The sequence below is a fragment of the Mobula hypostoma genome, chromosome 13 (assembly GCF_963921235.1).
Source record: "Mobula hypostoma chromosome 13, sMobHyp1.1, whole genome shotgun sequence".
In the NCBI taxonomy this organism is placed as follows: Eukaryota; Metazoa; Chordata; class Chondrichthyes; order Myliobatiformes; family Myliobatidae; genus Mobula; species Mobula hypostoma.
The window spans coordinates 97,308,448-97,331,673 of NC_086109.1; the positions used below are offsets into that span (position 1 = coordinate 97,308,448).

General features: G+C 41.6%; 1 protein-coding gene across 6 annotated transcripts in view; it reads right to left on the bottom strand.

The window, feature by feature from the left end:
* usp8 (ubiquitin specific peptidase 8) overlaps positions 1-23,226 on the bottom strand; it is a 67,766-nt gene that overhangs the window by 42,002 nt on the left and 2,538 nt on the right. For 3 of the 6 annotated variants that reach the window (XM_063066298.1, XM_063066297.1, XM_063066296.1), the window contains exons 2-3: positions 14,335-14,530; positions 6,008-6,152 (exon numbers count right to left, since the gene is read on the bottom strand). In XM_063066298.1, coding sequence (XP_062922368.1) covers positions 6,008-6,152; positions 14,335-14,438 — 249 coding nt within the window. In that variant the 5' untranslated portion in view covers positions 14,439-14,530. Of the gene's footprint in view, positions 1-6,007; positions 6,153-14,334; positions 14,531-18,214; positions 18,631-23,226 lie in introns of those variants that run through there. The other 3 variants (XM_063066299.1, XM_063066295.1, XM_063066294.1) reach the window with 3 other exon arrangements.

The window sequence follows — 23,226 nt, forward strand, 5'->3', positions numbered from 1 at the left end:
AGGTGAAAGGCTAATCACACTCCCAATGTGATCTTGCATTGGGACAAACCAGGTCAGATGGCAAAGACCTTTGATAAAGAGTTGTAAAAGTAGTTAATACCAAGAAACTACAGAAAGGTCTGCTACTCCGTAGTTTATCCTTTGTTGTGTAAAACACTTCTGTTACAGGTCTGATTAAACTTGTTCACGTTTAGTATTAACTTTCACTGAAAATGGTGTACACACCTGATGAAAATCCATGCACTGAACTAATTAGCTCTTCATCAGCAAGCAGTTCAAACTTAATGAGGATGTGAGCAACAAGACATTTGATTTCTGCTTCACTCCTTTGATGCTGGAAAACCGCAACTCCAGAAAGTTCTGCACACAACGTTATTTTGAGACAGCTCCCGACATTTGCCTCACGTTACACAAACACAATAGTTACTGCCATGATTCCCACCCTGTGAGGCTCAGACATGCGGTATTCTGGATAAAATTTGGAATATTTTAAACTAACTTATTCTTTTATTCTTTATTGTGCAATTAATAACCATGAAATGGCAGTGGGGGAACAGGTGAGAGAAGATATCACTTCACTTTGAGCCGGTGCTTGGGTGCTGGTGTGTACTCAGTTGCCTTTCAGATATTGGAAGGAGCCTGTCTATTCTCTTTATTTGCACAGCGTTTTGTCTATAGAAATCAACAGAAGGCAAGAAATAGAAACAAATGGAAATATTTCTAAAATCAAGAAACAGAAATATCAAAAAACAAGGATAAGAATTTCAAACTTGAAGAATAAATGCCTAAACTTATTGTGTTAAAACAAATCAGTTTTCCTTCTCCTTTCATCAAGTGTTGCATCAGGTCACCAAGTTACCTTTAGAACAAAAATCAGCAGTGGAACAAAAGGTCTCAGTATCGATTAAAATAAAAATACTCAAAGGAGCAGTCTCCAATAATCAGTGCAGATGAGTGCTAATGCTTGTGTTGAAAAATATGTAAACAGTTCAGTCTAGATCTATGAGTCTAGAATTAGGGGGCAGATTCAGAACAAGGGGTAGTCTGTTTAAAACTGAAGTGAGAAGAAATTCCTTCACTCAAATATTGAGGGATCTTTGGAATTCTTTACCCTAGAGGGGTGCTGAGGACTAGTCATTGACCATGTTCAAAATGGAGGCTAATTGCTTTTAGGATATTAAAGGATATGGGAGCACTGTTCTGGTACAGGGCGTCTGCTGAAGACATCAACTCCACAGATACTGCTTGACTGACTGAGTCCCACCAGTAACTCCTTGTGGCAAGTGATATGAGTATCACAGTAAAATCTTACTGAATTATGGTGCTAGCTTGAGGGGCATACACCCGCTTCTATTTCTTGCCTTCTGATGATCTCTATAAAGAAATCACAAAATCCTGTGCAGCTAAAGAGAATAGACAGGCTCCTTCCATTATATGAAAGACAACCCAGTATGCACTAGCACCAAGCACAGGCTGAATGTGAAGTGATATCTTTTCCTGATAAAGATTGGGAATGAAGCCAATTGATGAAGACATCTACCTCAGTTCAAGGAATTCAGTGAGTTAACTATAAGTAACCTTAAGTTAAGAATTAGGCCATTTGGTCCATCGAATCTGTTCTGCTATTCCATCGTGGCTGATTTACTGCCCTTTGAACTCTATTCTCCTCCTCTCTCTGAGAACCTTTTGACGCCCTGACTAATAAAAAACCTATCAACCTCTGCTTTAAATATACCTAATGACTTATCCTCCATAGCCGTCTGTGGCAATGAATTCCATAGATTCATCATTCTCTGACTAAAGAAATTCCTCATCTCTGTCCTAAAGGGATGTCCTTGCATTCTGAGGCTGTGCCAAGAATTCCCCACTATAGAGAGTATCCTTTCCACGTGAGGCTACAAATCTATAAAAGAAAATAAAATGGAATTTTTCATTTAAGAGAAGGAAAATGAAGGAAAAATGGAAACAAATGAAATCAAAGAAAAAAATGGATGTGAAAGGATTTAGGAGTGGATTAGGACAATTTGTTTTATGGGAAGGATGTAATAGAGAAATGGAGGTCATTCAAAGGTGAAATTTTGAGGGTACAGAATCTTTCTGTTCCTGTTAGGTGGGAAGGAAAGGTTAAGAGTTTGAGAGAGCCATGGTTTTCAACAGATATTGGAAACCTGGTTCAGAAAAAGAGAGAGATCTACAATAAATATAGGCAGCTTGGAGTAAATGAGGTGCTCGAGGAATATATAGAATGTAAAAAGAATCTTAAGGAGGAATTAGAAAAGCTAAAAGAAGATAATGAGGTTGCTTTGGCAAGTAAGGTGAAAATAAATCCAAAGGATTTCTACAGTTATATTAATAGCAAAAGGATAGTGAGGGATAAAATTGGTCCCTTAGAGAATCAGAGTGGACAGCTATGTGCGGAGCCAAAAGAGATGGGGGAGATTCTGAACAATTTCTGTTCTTCAGTATTCACTAAGGAGAAGGATATTGAATTGTGTAAGTTAAGGGAAACAAGTAGGGTAGTTATGGAAACTATGATGATTAAAGAAGAGGAAGTACTGGTGCTTATAAGGAGTATAAAAGTGGACAAGTCTCTGAGTCCTAGGACCTTGAGGGAAGTTAGTGTGGAAATAGCAGGGGTTCTGACAGAAATATTTCAAATGTCATTAGAAGTGAGGATGGAGCTGGAGGATTGGTGTATTGCTCATGTTGCTCCATTGTCTAAAAAGAGTTCTAAGAGTAAACCTGGCAATTATCAGCCTTGTGAGTTTGACGTCAGTGGTGGGTAAATTGATGGAAAGTATTCTTAGAGATGGTATATATAATTATCTAGATAGACAGGGTCTGATTAGGAACAGTCAACATGGATTTGTGCGTGGAAAGTCATGTTTGACAAATCTTATTGAATTTTTGAAGAGGTTACTAGGCAAGTTTGATGAGCCTCTGGCTAGGATCTTCATGATTGCTGAGCCTCTGGCTAGGATCTTTATGTCCTCATTGTCCACAGGAATGGTACCGGAGGATTGGAGGGAGGTGAATGTTGTCCCCTTGTTCAAAAAAGGTAGTAGGGATAGTCCGGGTAATTATAGACCAGTGAGTCTCAAGTCTGTGGTGGGAAAGCTGTTGGAAAAAAATTCTTAGAGATAGGATCTCTGGGCATTTAGTGAATCATGGTCTGATCAGGGACAGTCAGCATGGCTTTGTGAAGGGCAGATCATGTCTAACAAGCCTGATAGAGTTCTTTGAGGAGGTGACCAGGCATATCGATGAGGGTAGTGCAGTGGATGTGATCTATACGGATTTTAGTAAGGCATTTGACAAGGTTCCACACGGTAGGCTTATTCAGAAAGTCAGAAGGCATAGGATCCAGGAAAGTTTGGCCAGGTGGATTCAGAATTGGCTTGCCTGCAGAAGGCAGAGGGTGGTGGTGGAGGGAGTACATTCAGATTGGAGGATTGTGACTAGTGGTGTCCCACAAGGATCTGTTCTGGGACCTCTACTTTTCGTGATTTTTATTAACGATCTGGATGTGGGGGTAGAAGGGTGGTTTGGTAAGTTTGCAGACGACACAAAGGTTGGTGGTGTTGTAGATAGTGTAGAGGATTGTCAAAGGTTGCAGAGAGACATTGATAGGATGCAGAAGTGGGCTGAGAAGTGGCAGATGGAGTTCAACCCGGAGAGGTGTGAGGTGGTACACTTTGGAAGGACAAACTCCAAGACAGAGTACAAAGTAAATGGCAGGATACTTGGTAGTGTGGAGGAGCAGAGGGATCTGGGGGTACATGTCCACAGATCCCTGAAAGTTGCCTCACAGGTGGATAGGGTAGTTAAGAAAGCTTATGGGGTGTTGGCTTTCATAAGTCAAGGGATAGAGTTTAAGAGTCACGATGTAATGATGCAGCTCTATAAAACTCTGGTTAGGCCACACTTGGAGTACTGTGTCCAGTTCTGGTCGCCTCACTATAGGAAGGATGTGGAAGCATTGGAAAGGGTACAGAGGAGATTTACCAGGATGCTGTCTGGTTTAGAGAGTATGCATTATGATCAGAGATTAAGGGAGCTAGGGCTTTATTCTTTGGAGAGAAGGAGGATGAGAGGAGACATGATAGAGGTGTACAAGATAATAAGAGGAATAGATAGAGTGGATAGCCAGCGCCTCTTCCCCAGGGCACCACTGCTCAATACAAGAGGTCATGGCTTTAAGGTAAGGGGTGGGAAGTTCAAGGGGGATATTAGAGGAAGGTTTTTTACTCAGAGAGTGGTTGGTGCGTGGAATGCACTGCCTGAGTCAGTGGTGGAGGCAGATACACTAGTGAAGTTTAAGAGACTACTAGACAGGTATATGGAGGAATTTAAGGTGGGGGCTTATGTGGGAGGCAGGGTTTGAGGGTCGGCACAACATTGTGGGCCGAAGGGCCTGTACTGTGCTGTACTATTCTATGTTCTAAAGTTGACAAGGGAAAGCGGTGAATGTTGTCTATATGGACTTCAGTAAGGCCTTTGACAAGGTTCCACACGGAAGGTTAGTTAGGAAGGTTCAATTATTAGGTATTAATATTGAAGTAGTAAAATGGATTCAGCAGCAGCTGGATGGGAGACGCCAGAGAGTAGTGGTGGATAAGTGTTTGTCAGATTGGAGGCCGGTGACTAGTGGTGTGCCTCAAGGATCTGTACTGGGTCCAATGTTGTTTGTCATATATATTAATGATCTGGATGATGGGGTGGTAAATTGGATTAGTAAGTACGCAGATAGTAAGTACTAAGATAGGTGGAGTTGTGGATAATGAAGTAGGTTTTCAAAGCTTGCAGAGAGATTTATGCCAGTTAGAAGAGTGGGCTGAAAGATGGTAGATGGAGTTTAATGCTGATAAATGTGAGGTGCTACATTTTGGTAGGACTAATCAAAATAGGACATACATGGTAAATGGTAGGGCATTGAAGAATGCAGTAGAACAGAGTGATCTAAAATAATGGTGCATAGTTCCCTGAAGGTGGAATCTCATGTGGATAGGGTGGCGAAGAAAGCTTTTGGTATGCTGGCCTTTATAAATCAGAGCATTGAGTATAGGAGTTGGGATGTAATGCTGAAATTCTACAAGGCATTGGTAAGGCCAAAATTGAAGTATTGTGTACAGTTCTGGTCACCAAATTATAGGAAAGATGTCAACAAAATTGAGAGAGTACAGTGAAGATTTACTAGAATGTTGCCTGGGTTTCATCTCCTAAGTTACAGAGAAAGGTTGAACAAGTTGGGTCTTCATTCTTTGGAGCGTAGAAGGCTGAGGAGGGACTTGATAGAAGTATTTAAAATTATGAGGGGGATAGATAGAGTTGACGTGGATAGGCTTTTTCCACTTAGAGTGGGGGAGATTCAAACAAGAGGACATGAGTTGAGAGTTAAAAGGCAAAAGTTTAGGGGTAACATGAGGGGGAACTTCTTTACTCAGAGAGTGGTAGCTGTGTGGAATGAGCTTCTAGCAGAAGTGGTTGAGGCAGGTTCGATGTTGTCATTTAAAGTTAAATTGGATAGATATATGGACAGGAAAGGAATGGAGGGTTATGGGCTGAGTGCAGTTCGGAGGGACTAGGTGAGAGTAAGAGTTCGGCACGGACTAGAAGGGCCGAGATGGCCTGTTTCCGTGCTGTAATTGTTACATGGTTATATGAATTGTTAGCTTGGCTTAGCTCTAGTACTTTAATGCCAAAGGTGGTGCTTTCTGGATAACATGTTGATCTAGGGAATGCTGTGGAATCTCAGTACTCAAAAAGACCAGATTGCACAATGTTGAAGGCAGCTGAGGAAATCCCTCTAATGTCATGACTGATATTTATCCTCTAAACAACAGTTTATTTTTATAGAGGAGTGTTCTAAGCAGAAATTAACTGTCAGATTTTCCAAATGCTGAGTGCACTTCAATAAAACATTTTGAGACATCCCATGAGTGGCAAACATCCTCTGAATATTGCCAATATAGCTGAACAGTATTGCACAAACAGAACAGCCAGGTACCTGCTGATGTTTAAAATCATTCCTCTTCCGAATTAGATCATATACAGCTAGGTACTTCATGTAAAGAACATAGGCTCTTTCTTCGTCTCTGTCCAACCTGCTTTCTTCTGCAGCCTTGAAAATTTTACAGGCACTCACAACAATGCTGGAAAACAAAGGAATGGTGATTTAGAAAGGCAATATTTTTGCAGTCTGTAGGACGTGAATGAATAATCTAAACACTTCTTCCTTCTCTACTTGTTGTTGACGCAATATTTTTACTTGAATAACGGAAACTGTCTAATACACTATAGTGTACTGAAAAGATTCAGCCCAATACTGTTTATAAATAAAGATTTTGCTTTGATTTTGAACTTGATTTTCTCAGCCATCCATGACAGGAACATAGATGATTTGCAGCTAGACAGTAACAGTTTTGATTCTGATGTTGGGTAACTGACTATACACAGCTTGCACAATCTCTCTGTAAAAATCAAACAAGTGATTTTTACAAACTGAATGCCAACAGCTACCAGCAGGAATAATGGGGTAAATGAGCTCCATTAACTTGAAACTTGATAGGGAGAAAGTAAAGTCTGATGTAGCAGTACCTCGAATTACAGTGATATGGGCCGCCGGCAATGGTGGTAGAGGCGGATACGATAGGGTCTTTTAAGAGACTTTTGGACAGGTACATGGAGCTTAGAAAAATAGAGAGCTATGGGTAACCCTAGTAATTTCTAAGGTAGGGACATGTTCAGCACAACTTTGTGGGCCAAAGGGCCTGTATTGTGCTGTAGGTTTTCTATGTTTCTATGAGAGAGGAGTCTGTCAAAGTAAATTGGAAGATGCTGGCAGGTATGACAGCAAAGCAGGAAGATAGAGGATTGGGAAGCTTTTAAAAACCTACAGAGAGCAACTAAAAGAGTCATTAGGCAGGAAAAGATGAAATATAAAAGCAAGCTAGCAAAACAATATTGAAGGGGATAGTACAAGGTTTTCTGAGTATGTAAAAAAATAAGAGAGATGAGAGTGGATACAGAACCGCTAGAAAATGAGGCCAGAGAAATAATAATGGGGGACAAGGAGATGGCAGATTAACTAAATATTTTGCATCTGTCTTCACTATGGAAGACACGAGCAGTGTGCCAGATGTTGAGGTGTGTGAGGGAAGAGAAGTGAGTGCAGTTACTATTACAGGGGAGGTGGTGCTCAAATAGCTGTGTGACGCAAGGGGACACAAGTCACCCAGACCAGATGAACTGCACCCTAGGGTTCTGAAAGAGGTAGTGGTAGAAATTGTGGAAACATTAGTAATGATCTTTCAAAAACTATTGGACTCTGGCAATGTACCAGAGGACAGGAAAATTGCAAATGTCACTTCACTCTTTAAGAAGGGAGGGTGGAAAAAGAGGAGAGCGGTAGTGATAGGGGATTCGATAGTTAAAGGTGCAGATAGGAGGTTCTGTGGTCGTGACAGAGAATCCAGGATGGTTTGTTGCCTCCCGGGTGCCAGGGTCAAGGATGTCTCTGATCGATTGCATGACATTCTAAAGTGGGAGGGTGACCAGCCAAATGTTGTGGTGCACATCGGTACCAATGACATAGCAAGGAAGAGTGAGGAGGTCCTGGAGAGTGAGTATAGAGAGCTTGGTAGGAAATTGAAAAGCAGGACCTCAAAGGTGGTAATCTCAGGATTGCTACCTGTGCTAGGTGCCAGTGAGGGTAGGAATAGGATGCTCTGGAGGATGAACAAGTGGCTGTAGGGGGCAGGGTTTCAGATTTCAGGATCATTGGGACCTCTTCTAGGGCAGGTGGGACCTGTACAAGAGAGACGGGTTACACTTGAACTACAGGGGGACCAATATCCTTTCAGGGAGGTTTGTTAGTGCTATTGGGGAGGCTTTAAACTAGATTTGCAGGGGGATGGGAACCAGAGTGCCACAGCTGACAGTGTGGCTGGGGTGAAAATAAATGATGTTAAAAGTTCAAGCAAATCAGCTGATAGAAAGGTTATAAGTGGTGGTAAAAATCTTCTCAGGTGTATATATTTCAATGCTAGGAGTATTGCGGGGAAGGCGGATGAGTTGAGGGTGTGGATTGACATGTGGAAATATGACGTTATAGCAATTAGTGAAACTTGGCTACAGGAGGGACAGGACTGGCAGCTTAATATTCCAGGGTTCCGATGTTTCAGGTGTGATCAAGGCAGAGGAATGAAAGGTGGGGGAGTAGCATTGCTTGTTAGGGAAAATATTACAGCAGTGCTCAGGCAGGACAGATTAGAGGGCTTGTCTACTGAGTCCTTATGGGTGGAGCTGAGAAACAGGAAAGGTATGGCCACATTAGTGGGATTGTATTACAGACCACCCAATAGTCAATGAGACTTGGAAGAGCAAATCTGCAGAGAGATAGCAGGCAACTGCAGGAAACATAAAGTTGTGGTGGTAGGGGATTTTAATTTTCCATACATTGATTGGGACTCCCATACTGTTAGGGGTCCAGATGGTTTAGAGTTTGTAAAATGTGTTCAGGAAAGTTTTCTCAATCAATATATAGAGCTATCAACTAGAGGGGATGCAATATTGGATCTCCTGTTAGGAAACGAGTTAGGACAAGTGATAGAAGTCTGTGTAGGGCAGCACTTTGGTTCCAGTGATCATAACGTCATTAGTTTCAATTTGATCATGGACAAGGATAGATCTGGTCCTAGGGTTGAGGTTCTGAACTGGAAGAAGGCCAAATTTGAAGAAATGAGAAAGGATCTAAAAAGCGTGGATTGGGACAGGTTGCTCTCTGGCAAAGATGTGATTGGTAGGTGGGAGCCTTCAAAGGGGAAATTTTGAGAGTGCAGAGTTTGTATGTTCATGGCAGGATTAAAGGCAAATTGAATAGGAATAAGGAACCTTGGTTCTCAAGGGATATTGCAACTCTGATAAAGAAGAAGAGGGAGTTGTATGAAATGTATTGGAAACAGGGAGTAAATCAGGTGCTTGAGGAGTATAAGAAGTGCAAGGAAATACTTAAGAAAGTAATCAGGAGGGCTAAAAGACATGAGGTTGCTTTGGCAGTCAAAGTGAAGGATAATCCAAAGAGCTTTTACAGGTATATTAAGAGCAAAAGGATTGTAAGAGATAAAATTGGTCCTCTTGAAGATCAGAGTGGTCGGCTATGTGCGGAACCAAAGGAAATGGGGGAGACCTTAAATAGGTTTTTTGCGTCTGTATTTACTAAGGAAACTGGCATGAAATCTATGGAATTGAGGGAATCAAGTAGTGAGATCATGGAAACTGTACAGATTGAAAAGGAGGAGGTGCTTGCTGTCTTGAGGAAAATTAAAGTGGATAAATCCCCGGGACCTGACAGAGTGTTCCCTCGGACCTTGAAGGAGACTAGTGTTGAAATTGCAGGGGCCCTGGCTGAAATATTTAAAATGTCGCTGTCTACGGGTGAGGTGCCGGAGGATTGGAGAGTGGCTCATGTTGTTCCGTTGTTTAAAAAAGGATCGAAAAGTAATCCGGGAAATTATAGGCCGGTGAGTTTAACGTCGGTAGTAGGTAAGTTATTGGAGGGAGTACTAAGAGACAGAATCTACAAGCATTTGGATAGACAGGGACTTATTAGGGAGAGTCAACATGGCTTTTTGCGTGGTAGGTCATGTTTGACCAATCTATTGGAGTTTTTCGAGGAGGTTACCAGGAAAGTGGATGAAGGGAAGGCAGTGGATATTGTCTACATGGATTTCAGTAAGGCCTTTGACAAGGTCCCGCATGGGAGGTTAGTTAGGAAAATTCAGTCGCTAGGTATACATGGAGAGGTGGTAAATGGATTAGACATTGGCTCAATGGAAGAAGCCAAAGAGTGGTGGTAGAGAATTGTTTCTCTGAGTGGAGGCCTGTGACTAATGGTATGCCACAGGGATCAGTGCTGGGTCCATTGTTATTTGTCATCTATATCAATGATCTGGATGATAATGTGGTAAATTGGATCAGCAAATTTGCTGATGATACAAAGATTGGAGGTGTAGTAGACAGTGAGGAAGGTTTTCAGAGCCTGCAGAGGGACTTGGACCAGCTGGAAAAATGGGCTGAAAAGTGGCAGATGGAGTTTAATACAGACAAGTGTGAGGTATTGCACGTTGGAAGGACAAACCAAGGTAGAACATACAGGGTTAATGGTAAGGCACTGAGGAGCGCAGTAGAACAGAGGGATATGGGAATACAGATACAAAATTCCCTAAAAGTGGCGTCACAGGTGGATAGGGTCGTAAAGCGAGCTTTTGGTACATCGGCCTTTATTAATCAAAGTATTGAGTATAAGAGCGGGAATGTTATGATGAGGTTGTATAAGGCATTGGTGAGGCCGAATCTGGAGTATTGTGTTCAGTTTTGGTCACCAAATTACAGGAAGGATATAAATAAGGTTGAAAGAGTGCAGAGAAGGTTTACAAGGATGTTGCCAGGACTTGAGAAACTCAGTTACAGAGAAAGGTTGAATAGGTTAGGACTTTATTCCCTGGAGCGTAGAAGAATGAGGGGAGATTTGATAGAGGTATATAAAATTATGATGGGTATAGATAGAGTGAATGCAAGCAGGCTTTTCCCACTGAGGCAAGGGGAGAAAAAAACCAGAGGACATGGGTTTAGGGTGAGGGGGGACAAGTTTAAAGGGAACATTAGGGGGGGCTTCTTCACACAGAGAGTGGTGGGAGTATGGAATGAGCTGCCAGATGAGGTGGTAAATGCAGGTTCTTTTTTAACATTTAAGAATAAATTGGACAGATACATGGATGGGAGGTGTATGGAGGGATATGGTCCGTGTGCAGGTCAGTGGGACTAGGCAGAAAATGGTTCGGCACAGCCAAGAAGGGCCAAAAGGCCTGTTTCTGTGCTGTAGTTTCTATGGTTATGGAAGGGAGAAAAAGATCAGCCATGATTGAATGGTGGAGTAGACTCGATGAGCCAAATGGCCTAATTCTGTTCCTATGTCTTAAGGTCTTAACTTGAACAATACTTCCATATATCTCCTGTGATTGACTTTGGTTAGCTGACTTTGGTCACTGCCAGTCTTAGTCTTATTAAATTCCTTCCAAAAGCTTGTATTCCTTGTTTCAACAAGAACAGTGCATTTGGGACACACTTTAAAAAAGTGCACTCTTTGACTCCTGGTAAGGGTACTTGAGATGAAGTGTTGAATAACAGAAGAGATGATAACATTTGCGTTTACACTTACACTCTTATAATAACCCATGCAAGATGGACATACAACACAAAGTTAAATCAGGCCATGATCTGACAACACCAGCTTGCATACTTCATTCTTTCAGGGAAGGCATCACAAAACCAATGCATCATAGAAGGCCATTCTATCATCCTTACTTATCATACTACAAGCCCAACAATAGGACTGACCATTGCATATCCTCTAAAATAACAAGTAAACCTCTCTGCTTAAAGAACAATTAGGATTGTCCAGCTCAGAGTAACACACACACAATTCTGGAGGAACTCAATGCTGGAAATAATAAGTACTTTACTGATCCCGAGTGGGAAATACTTTCATTACATCAGTGATATTTAAAAACACACTTAGCAGTGTGCAGACTTAACTAATTATAAAGTACTGAATAGTAATATACACAATAATTTACCAACGTGCAATAATAATGTACAAAGTAATAAAAACAGCGACTATTGTACTATGATGTGTGTTCTCCTGTCACACAGAGATGAACTGTTGTACATGCTTTTTGCATTTTGTAGGAAAGATTTTCTGTAATGATCCTTGTGACAGTGGGGCTGAATGAGTCTGTTGGAAATGGTGCTCAGCTGCTTATTCAGTAGGTCGTGGACAGGATGTATCAGATGGTCCATAATGGATAACTGTTTGTTTTGTTTAGTGACCTCCTCTCCACCACTAACTCAAGAGTTCAGGGGCGGATCCAGCCTTTTTGATCAGTTTATTTGGTCTTTTTGCATCACCAGCACCGATGCTGCTCCCCCAACATAAAGCTGCAAAGACGACTGCACTCACTACAACAGACTGGTAAAAAATCTCCAGCATCCTGCTGCACACATTCAAGGACCTTAGCTTCCTTAGAAAATAGAGTCTGCTCATCCCTTTCTTGTAAACAGTCTTGGTGTTGGTTTTCCAGTCGTCTGTTATCGAGGTGAACACCCAAGTATTTGTACTCCTCCACCTCTGCAACTTCTTCTGCCAGAATGTCTACAAGACTCATCATAGTCCTCTTCCTCCTGAACCACTCCACAAACCCGTCCACCAGTCCTCTGTACTCTGACTCCTGCCCATCTCTGATACACCCAACCACCGCAGTCATTAGAGAACTTCTGCAAGTGACAAGCTCAGATCAGGACAGGACAGTCCCTTGTGGAGCCGCAGTGCTACTCACTACCATCACAGACAGAGAACTAACCTGCCGTACAGACTGTCAGGTAGTCAGTAATCCAGGAGATAGTGGATTTGTCTATGCCTATCCTCTGCAGCTTCTCGCTCAGGAACAGTGGCTGGAGAAATCAAAAAATGTGATTTTCACAATGCCACCAGCATCATCCAGGAGCGAGTGAGCTCTTTGCAACAGGTAGATGATGCCATTATCCACTCCCACAGGCAAACTGTAGAGGGTCCAAAGAAGATCTCACCTGCAGTCCAAGGCGAGTCAGGACCAGCCTCTCCAGCACTTTCATCACATGAGATGCGAGGGCAACTGGTCTGTAGTCATTAAGTTCAGATGTTCTTGGATACAGGAGCCAAGTAGGAAGTCTTACATAGCACTGGTATCTTTTCCTGACTCAGACTCAGATTGTAAAGGTGCTGCAAAATACTAGACAGCTGCCTCACACAGGCCTTCAGTACCGTGGGGCTGATCTGGTATTTATCCGGTCCAACAGCCTTGCCTTGATGTAGTCTCTCCAGCTGTCTCTTAACCTGACCTGCAGTCAGTCAGGCGGGGGAGGGTGGTCATCCCCATGGAGGCAGGAGACTCCAAAGTTGGGGGGAATTTGGAACACAAGCATTTAGAGGGGAGGGAGGGGTGAAGGGAAAAAGGCTTCAGGATCAGGGAGGGTGTGGGGTTTGGGCAAGTAAGGAGGGGGACAGCAAGAGGTGAACCTGTCGAAAAACAAGTTCAATTCATTAGCCCTATAGATAGATATACTTTATTGATCCTGAGGGAAATTGGGTTTCGTTACAGCCGCACCAACCGAGAATAGAGCATAAATATAGCAATACAAAAACCACAAACAATCAAACAACAAAATGCAATCTATGCCAGATGGAAAATAAGTCCAAGACCAGTCTATTGGCTCAGGGCGTCTGACCCTCCACGGGAGGAGCTGCACGTTCGATGGCCACAGGCAGGAGCGACCTCCCGTGCCGCCCAGTGTTGCATCTCGGTGGAATGTGGCCGAAGTCCAACAGTAAAAAGTTCAATATCTGGTCTACAAACACGTTCCTCGATCGTAGTATGACCCAGATTGCACCATCTGTTGTTAATCAGAACAGTAAGCACCCAACTCCTTTACGCTTACCGCTCTCAGTGCACTTCCGATCAGCCAGAACGGTCTGGAAGCCGTCCATGTGTTCCAGTGAAACACATAACACTGCACTCCAGTATCCAGGCCACCCTGATCTTCTTTTCCATAAACCTGAAGCCAGTGATCTGTTTCATGGCCAGCCATACATCCCTTATGCTACTCTGCCGGAGCCTGTACTCCAGCTTCCTCTTGTAGGATTCTTTGCACTCCTTCAGCTTTACCCACAGTTCACTCTGTACTCGCCTCAGAACTTGTCTATCTCCAGACCTGATTTTTCATATTCAATAGTCACTGGTGATCCAGGGCTTGTTGCTGGGGAAGCAGCATACAGTCCTGGTTGGTAAGATGGTGTTCTCACAGAGTTTGATACAATCTGGGATACAATCAGTCATTTTGTTAATGTCCTCCCTGTGTGGCTCATATTAACACATCCCAGTCCGTCTAACCTCTCAAAGCATTCTTGCAGAGCCTTATTAACATCCTGAGTACACCTCCTTACAATGAATAAACAGTCGGCGTTTCAGACTGAGACAATTCTTCAGTAAAATACTGCCCAATTCATTACAAAAAATCAGTAAAATTATTCACATAAAATTTGAGGTTCAATTAAAATATAGCCTGTGGGACAATTACTGAAGCAACCCATTCATTCAGCCCCCACCACATTTTGAAAGCAGTAGGAACCCGATCCTAATGCTCCCAGTTATGTACATAGCCATCTAACAAATCAAGTTGATGTCGAAGCTTCAGTTAGTTTTCCTCTACCTCACAGCAGCAATGCTAAAGCGCGCTTACTTTTTGGTGCTTTTCTTTTCCAGTTTCACTTCTGCTTTCTTATTGAGATCAGCCAAACACGTAGACAGATACAGTTTCTTCACATCACTTGAAACTGCAGGCATTTTGAAAAGCCTCTGATTCTCAGCTGTTTGGAGCAGAAATGATCCTTTCGATATTTACTTTCAAAAGCAGCTGGATTATGTACATTCTTTGTCTGCAGAAAATCAGAAAGAAAATATTTTAGAAGTTTAAGAGCTAATGCCTTTGACAATTTAAACAGGCAATCAACGTCAAATAATTTTTTTTAATGCATGTTAAAATATTTAAATATCTCACACAATGAGCAAAAGCCACATTTCCAGGACTGCGTTAAACCACAAGTAAAATTTGGCCAAAAGGCAGATGTGTGCAACGTCATTCAGATTGGAACAAACCAGCATAACAATTCCAGTTTCATTCTTACTTGTAAAGTATTTCCCCTGTTGGGCACTGAAAACTTTAATATCTCCCACAAAGAATCAATCTTTTCATCTATTATTTGAAAGGTGCAGTGTCCTGGGTTAAGAGAGGACAATTATCCTGATATTACAACCCTGCCATGGTTATTGAAAATACACTCCTTCCCTCAGATTTCACAGGATATGTCTTCTTTATTAGATACTTCCATTACAATGGATGAGATTAAGAATGTTATTTTTTCTATGAATCTGGGGAAAGCTCCTGGCCCTGATGGGTTTACCGTTGAATTTTATAAATGTTTTGCTTCTTTATTGATTCCTTGGCTCTATAAGGTTTTTGAGGCTTCTTTGAAACTTGGTAAACTTCCGGAATCTTTTAATAGAGCATCAATTTCTTTAATACTAAAGAAGGATAAAGACCCTGCTCAATGTGCATCTTATAGACCAATATCTTTATTAAATGTTGATTCTAAAGTTTTTTCTAAGTTATTAGCAAATAGACTAGAAAAAGTACTTCCTTCTATTATTTCGGAAGACCAAACGGGTTTTATTAAAGGTCGTTACTCTTTTTATAATATTCGTACATTGTTAAATATCGTTTATACTCCCTCACAAAATGTTCCTGAGTGTGTTATTTCTTTAGATGCCGAGAAAGCTTTTGATAGAGTAGAATGGCCTTATTTATTTAAGGTGCTTGAAATGTTTAATTTTAGCTTGAAATTTATATCCTGGATTAAACTGTTATATCACTCCCCTGTAGCCTCGGTTCGTACTAACTCCTTAAACTCACCTTTTTTTCCTCTCTTTCGTGGTACTCGACAAGGCTGTCCTCTTAGTCCCCTATTATTTGATATTGCATTAGAACCTCTTGCAATTGCTATTCGAGAATCTTCAAATATTACTGGGATAACTCGGGGATTAAAGTCCCATAAATTATCACTCTATGCTGATGATTTACTTTTATATATTTCTAATCCTGAGAGATCCATTCCTGCTGTTTTAGAGTTATTAGCACAATTTGGTCTTTTCTCAGGTTATAAATTAAATCTTAGTAAGAGTGAACTTTTTCCGATTAATAAACATCTTCCCTTATATTATAAATTTCCATTTAAATTGATTAATAATTACTTTTCATATCTTGGGATTAAAATTACTTGTAAACATAAAGATTTATTTAAGACTAACTTTTTACCATTAATAGACCATATTACTCAACTTTCATCTAAATGGTTTCCCTTATATTTAACTTTGATTGGTCGTATTAATGCAGTTAAGATGTTTTTTTTGCCAAAATTTTTATATGTGTTTCAGGCATTACCAATTTTCGTTCCTAAATCTTTTTTTGATAAAGTTGACTCTAAAATTTCTTCATTTATTTGGCAGAATAAGAATCCGAGACTGGGTAAAATACATTTACAGAAAGCTAAGAGAGATGGAGGTTTAGCATTACCTAACTTTAGATTTTATTATTGGGCTATTAATATTCGACATATGAAATTTTGGTTACTTGACCGGGACATACTATCTATTCCTAAATGGGTAGCATTGGAATTACAATCTGTTCAGGGTTATACACTTGGTTCTATTTTAGGTTCCTCTCTTCCTTTTGATTCGAAACGCCTTAAGCAGGTCTCTAACCCGATAGTTAAATATGCTTTGCGCATTTGGTTTCAATTCAGAAAATTTTTTGATCTTAATCAATTCGGGTTAGCGATTCCTATTTTAGGTAACATATTTTTTCCTCCCTCTTTTACGGATCGCGCTTTTCAAACTTGGAAGACTAAGGGTATTTTACGGTTTTTGGATTTATTTTTAGATGGTTCCCTTATGTCTTTTGAACAATTATCTAATAAATATAACTTATCAAGAATACATTTTTTTAGATATTTACAAGTTAGAAATTTCCTAAGTACTATACTTTCTTCCTTTCCAATGCTTCCTCCTATATATATTTTAGATTCGATAATTAACCTTAATCCATGTCAGAAAGGTGCATCGGCTATGATTTATAATATTATTATGAAACTTAGGAAAGCTCCATTTGATAAGATTAGGGTAGATTGGGAACAGGAATTGGGGCTTACCATTTCTGTGGATGATTGGGGGCAGATTTTACAATTAGTTAATACTTCCTCTATTTGTGCTAAACATTCCCTAATTCAATTTAAAGTGGTTCATAGAGCACATATGTCCAAAGATAAGTTAGCGCGTTTTTACTCGCATATTAATCCTTTCTGTGATAGATGTTCGGGGCAGATAGCCTCTTTAACTCATATGTTTTGGTCTTGCCCTACTTTGGAAACTTTTTGGAGAGATATTTTCAATATTATTTCTAAGGTATTAAATATAGATATCTCTCCTCACCCTATTACTGCTATCTTTGGACTACCTAAAATTTCTAGTAATCTTTCCCCTTCAGCCCGTAGAATGATTGCATTTCTTACTTTAATGGCGAAAAGATGTATTTTACAACATTGGAAAGAGCTTAATGCTCCAACTACCTTTTTTTGGTTTTCTCAGACGATTTTATGTTTGAATCTGGAGAAAATTAGAAGTAACCTTTATGATTCTTCATTTAAATTTGAACAGATTTGGGGACCTTTTATTCGATATTTTCATTTAATGTAATATTTACCCTTCTTGTTTTTTCTTCACTGTTTTAATGGAGGTCGGGATTGAGGACGTGATTTTAAGTTTAACTCTGTTTGGTTTCAAGTTAGCCCATTGCTTTGCTTTGCTTTTAGTTAGTTGCACGGTGGGTTTTTTTTTGGGGTTTTTTTTTTCTTTTTTTTCCATTGATATATATAAAATCTAGTATACTATTATGTTATCTTGGTTTCTTATGCTTAAATTACATTGTTTGTAGTATTTTCTTTTTGGTATTGTTATCTTTTGGAATTTTATTATACTTTAACATTGTATTAATGTTTATATGGCTTACCTTTTTTGTATACTTACTCAATAAAAAGATTTAAAAAGAAAAAAGAAAGAAAATACACTCATCAATGTGTAGGTAGGACAGGGGTTCCCAACCTGGAGTCCGCAGCCCCTTCGATTATGGGTAGGGGGTCTATGGCATAGAAAAGCTTGGGAATCCCTGATGTGGGGGGAAAAGAGCATAACCGAGAAGCAGGGTAGCATGCCTCAAATGATTTGATAGTACTTGCAGTCATTTAAAGGAGAGCAAACAGTAAACAATTAACTGATCATGACTTTTTCCACAAACTTGTCCAATATCAGACAGCCTGTTTTTGTAGGAAACACGGAACCCATGACTTCGGTTTAAGCATTCCCTCAATTTAATCCTTTCAATCCCATGTTCCTTACTTACTTATTCCAGGTACAGAACAGATTGTACAGTCTCATACACTGGCATCAAACTTATTATAGTAACAGGAGGAAACCAGAACTTTTATTTAAACCTATCTGACATATCCAACCTTGTGAAAGCTCCGCCGGGGCAGACTCGGCACTTCTGCTGCCAATGAGCAGTAAGGCAGGCCTTGGGCCTGTGTTCAGCAGCTGCCCGACGCCAGATTTCCGAGGGGAGTTAGGCATCAAAATCTGGGGGATGGGGAGGGCAGGTCGAGGGGGAAGAAGTCGCAGAATCAGGGTACGGGGAGCAGAGACGGCCCGGACACAAGGCCCCGCGCCCGGAATCCAGGTACGAACCTCTCGGAACCCAAGCCCAGTGGACAGGCACAGTACCGAGGCTGAGGGCCGGCCGCTGTCGCTGCCACTGCCCACAGACACTCAGGTACCGACACGGTGGGGCTGCACTGTCCGGCCCCCGCACTCTGGCGCTTCCGCTCCGCTCTGGTTCCGCGGCCGCAGAATTCCCCCAGTGCGCCTGCGCGGCCCCCCCTTCCGGCAGGAACATCCGGTCAGTCGCCAGTCAACAATATGGCTATTACCATTCTCAGGAGACATTGCACCGGGTGGGCTTCTTATCACTGCGACGTAGGAGTCTGAGCAATAATATAAACATTCTGGCGTCTCCCCCCTTTTCCATTCCTTAGGAAAGTTTTCGGTACGAAACGTCTTCGACTGTTGATTTATTTGCATGGACGCTACCTAACCAGCTGAGTTTCTTCAGCATTGTACGTGTGCTGCTTTGGATTTCCAGCATCTGCAGAATTTATTGAACAAATAATATAAATCTTTTTCCAACGGGGAGGGTTCAAAGATAAGAACCTTTGAACATAGGTTTAAAGTGAGAAGTAGGAGTGCTTGAGGTATTGCACGATACTGTCTCCAAATAATAACAGTCCATCACCACACTTTTCAAATCAGAGCTGGGGACTTCATCCAGGCTTATTTGAAGAAATTCCTACCCAATGACCATCAGCACATAACCTGCAGCACCAGAGACCCCAATATATTTGATAAGAAATGCGTACCATTCCATGTCCAGACTGCATTTCAGTAAATCTGATCACTTGGTTGTCCTTCCCATACCTGCATACAGGCAGTGGCTAAAGAGTAAGGCTGAAGAGACTATGACAACAAAGAGGTGGTTGTGGGAGGCAGAGGAGTGGCTACCAGATTCCTTCCAGTCAGTGGACTGGGCTGTGTTCAAGCTCTCATCTGTGGATCTGAATGAATACATAATTGTCAGACTTTATAAGTAGATGAGTATATCCTCACAAAGTCATTCAGTCTTCCCCAACCAGAAGCCCTGGTTGAACCATGAGATCTTCAATCTGCTGAGGGTCAGATCAGAGTCATTTAAGTCAGGTGACCAAGGAAGTTATAAGAGATCAAGGTATAACCTCCAGAAAGCCATCTCACATGCAAAGTGGCAAATCCAGACTAAACTTGAATCAACAAAGATGCTCAACAGCTGTGGCTGGGTTTGAATGCTATCATCTCTTATAAAGTAAAATCATGCAACATTGATGACAACAGGGCTTTGCTTCCAGATGTGCTCAATACCTCCTATGCTCACTTAGACTGTAAAAACATGGAAGAACAATCACAAACTCCCATGATGATCCTGTGATTTCAGTCTGAAGCCGACGTGTGAGCAGCCTTCATACAGGTAAATCCATGAAAAGCAACTGGACCAGGTGGGGTACTTGGCCAAGTACTGAAGACCTGTGCTGATCAATTGACAGGAATGTTTACTGAGATCTTTAACCTCTCACTTTGGCAGTCTGAGGTACCCAGCTGTTTCAACCAGGCTTTAATTATACTGATTTCCAAGAAGAACATGGTAACCCACCGCAATGACTACGTCCATTAGCACTTATATCCACAGTGATGAAGTGTTTGAGAGGTTGATGATGAAACATATCAACTCCTCCCAAGAAGTGACTAGGATATGTTCCAATTTGCCTGTCAGTGCAACAGGCCTAAAGCAGTTGCAATTTCATTGGTTCTTCACTCAACCTTAGTGCATCTGGACAGCAAAGATGCATACATCAAGATGTACTTTATCGACTGCAACTCAGCATTCAATGCCATCATCCCCTCAAAACTCTAATCAATAGGCTTCAAGACCTCGGCCTCACAACCTCCTTGTGTAATTGGATCCTCAATTTCCTCACTTGCAGACCCCAGTCAGTTCAGATTGGCAACAACATCTCCCACACAATCTTCATCAACACAGGCTCACCACAAGGCTGTGTGCTTAGCCCCCTGCTCTATTCGTTTTACACTTATGACTGTGTGACCAAGCACAGTTCCAATGCCATTTTCAAGTTTGTTGATGACGCCGTTGTTGTAGGCTGAATTATAGGTGGTGATGAATCATCATATGGGAGGGAGATTGAAAAAGTAGAGCAGGAATTCTTTGAGGAAATAACAGGCAGAATAGATAAACATGAGTCAGTGGATGTTGTTTATTTGGATTTTCAGAAGGCCTCTGACAAGGTGCCACAAATGAGACTGCCTAACAAAATATAGTATTATGGGAAAGGTACTAGAATGGATAGAAGATTGGCTAACTGGTGGAAAGCAAAGAGTTGGAATAAAGAGGGCCTTATCTGGTTGGCTGCTGGTGACTGGTGGGGTACTGCAGGGGTGCTTGGGACTGCTTTTTTCCCCCCATGTTTTATGTCAATGATTTGGATAAAAGGATTGATCGCTTTGTGGCCAAGTATGCAGACGATAGGTGGAAAGACAGATCGTGTTGAGGAAGTAGGGTGACTGCAAGAGCACTTAAGACAGACAAGGTGAATGGGTGAAGAAGTGGCAGATGATATATAATGTACGGAAGTGTGTGGTCATGCACTTTGGCAGAAGGAATAAAGATGTGGGAGAAAGAATAACGGGTGGGGTATGAAGGGGAGGTGGGGCATTAACAAAAGTTACAGAAGTCAATGTCCCACCTCCCCTTCATACCCCATCCGTTATATATATATATTTTTTCTCTCTCCTTTTTCTCCCTCTGTCCCTCTCACTATACTCCTTGCCCATCCTCTGGGCTTCCCCCTCCCCCTTTCGTTCTCCCTAGGCCTCCCGTCCCATGATCCTCTCATATCCCTTTTGCCAATCAACTTTCCAGCTCTTAGCTCCATCCCTCCCCTTCCTGTCTTCTCCTATCATTTTGGATCTCCCCCTCCCCCTCTCATTTCTCTTACTATCTCTTCTTTCAGTTAGTCCTGACGAAGGGTCTAGGCCCGAAACGTCGACTGTACCTATTCCTACAGATACTGCCTGGCCTGCTGCTTTCTGAAAGTCCAGGTACACTACATCCACTGGCCCTCCCTTGTCCATTTTCATAGTTACATCCTCAAAAAATTGCAGAAGATTAGTCAAGCATAATTTCCCCTTTGTAAATCAACATTGACTCGTTCCGATCCTGTTACTGCTATCCAAATGTGCCGCTATTTCATCCTTTATAATTGACTCCAGCATCTTCCCCACCACTAATGTCAGGCTAACTGGTCTATAATTCCCTGTTTTCTCTCTCCCTCCTTTCTTAAAAAGTGGGATAACATCAGCTATCCTCCAATCCACTGGAACTGATCCTGAATCTACAGAACATTGGAAAATAATTACCAATGCGTCCATGATTTCTAGAGCCACCTACTTAATTACCCTGGGGTGCAGACCATCAGGCCCTGGGGATTTATCAGCCTTCAGTCCCATCAGTCTATCCAACACCATTTTCTGCCTAATGTGAATCTCCTTCAGTTCCTCCATTACCCTAGGTCCTCTGGCCACTATTACATCTGGGAGATTGTTTGTGTTTTCCCTAGTGAAGACAGATCCAAAGTACCTGTTCAACTCGTCTGCCATTTCCTTGTTCCCCATAATAAATTCACCCGTTTCTGTCTTCAAGGGCCCAACTTTGGTCTTAACTAATTTTTTCCTCTTCACATACCTAAAGAAGCTTTTACTATCCTCCTTTATATTCTTGGCTAGCTTATCTTTGTACCTCATCTTTTCTCCCCGTATTGCCTTTTTAGTTATCTTCTGTTGCTCTTTAAAAGTTTCCCAATCCTCTGGTTTCCCACTCATCTTTGCTATGTTATACTTCTCTTTTATTTTTATACTGTCCTTGACTTCCCTTGTCAGCCACGGTCGCCCCTTACTCCCCTTAGAATCTTTCTTCCTCTTTGGAATGAACTGATCCTGCACCTTCTGTATTATTCCCAGAAATACCTGCCATTGTTGTTCCACTGTCATCCCTGCTAGGGTATCTTTCCAGTCAACTTTGGACAGCTCCTCCCTCATGGGTCCATAGTCCCCTTTGTTCAACTGTAATACTGACATTTCCGATTTTCTCTTCTCCCTCTCAAATTGTAGATTAAAACTAGTCATATTATGGCCACTACCTCCTAAAGGCTCCTTTATCTCGAGTTCCCTTATCAAATCCGGTTCATTACAGAACACTAAATCCAGAATTGCCTTCTCCCTGGTAGGCTTTAGTACAAGCTGCTCTAAGAATCCATCTCGGAGGCACGCCACAAACTCCCTTTCTTGGGGTCCAGTACCAACCTGGTTTTCCCAGTCTACCTGCATATTGAAATCCCCCATAACAACTGTAGCATTACCTTTGCGACATGCCAATTTTAACTCTTGATTCAACTTGCACCCTATATCCAGGCTACTGTTTGGGGGCCTGTAGATAACTGCCATTAGAGTCTTTTTGCCCTTACAATTTCTCAGTTCTATCCATACTGACTCTACATCTCCTGATTCTATGTCACTCCTCACAAGGGACTGAATTTCATTCCTTACCAACAGAGCCACTCCACCCCCTCTGCCCACCTGTCTGTCCTTTCGATAGGACGTATACCTTGAATATTCATTTCCCAACCCTATCGTTTCCACCTCCACCACCACCGCCGCCGGCAGCCCATTCCACATGCTCACCACTCTCTGCGTAAAAAACTTACCCCTGACATATGTGAACCCAACAGCAGAAAAAGCTCAAAAGGGAAAACATTAATTAAATGGTTTAATGGTTATAAACTTCAGTCTATAACCATTAGGGTCTACT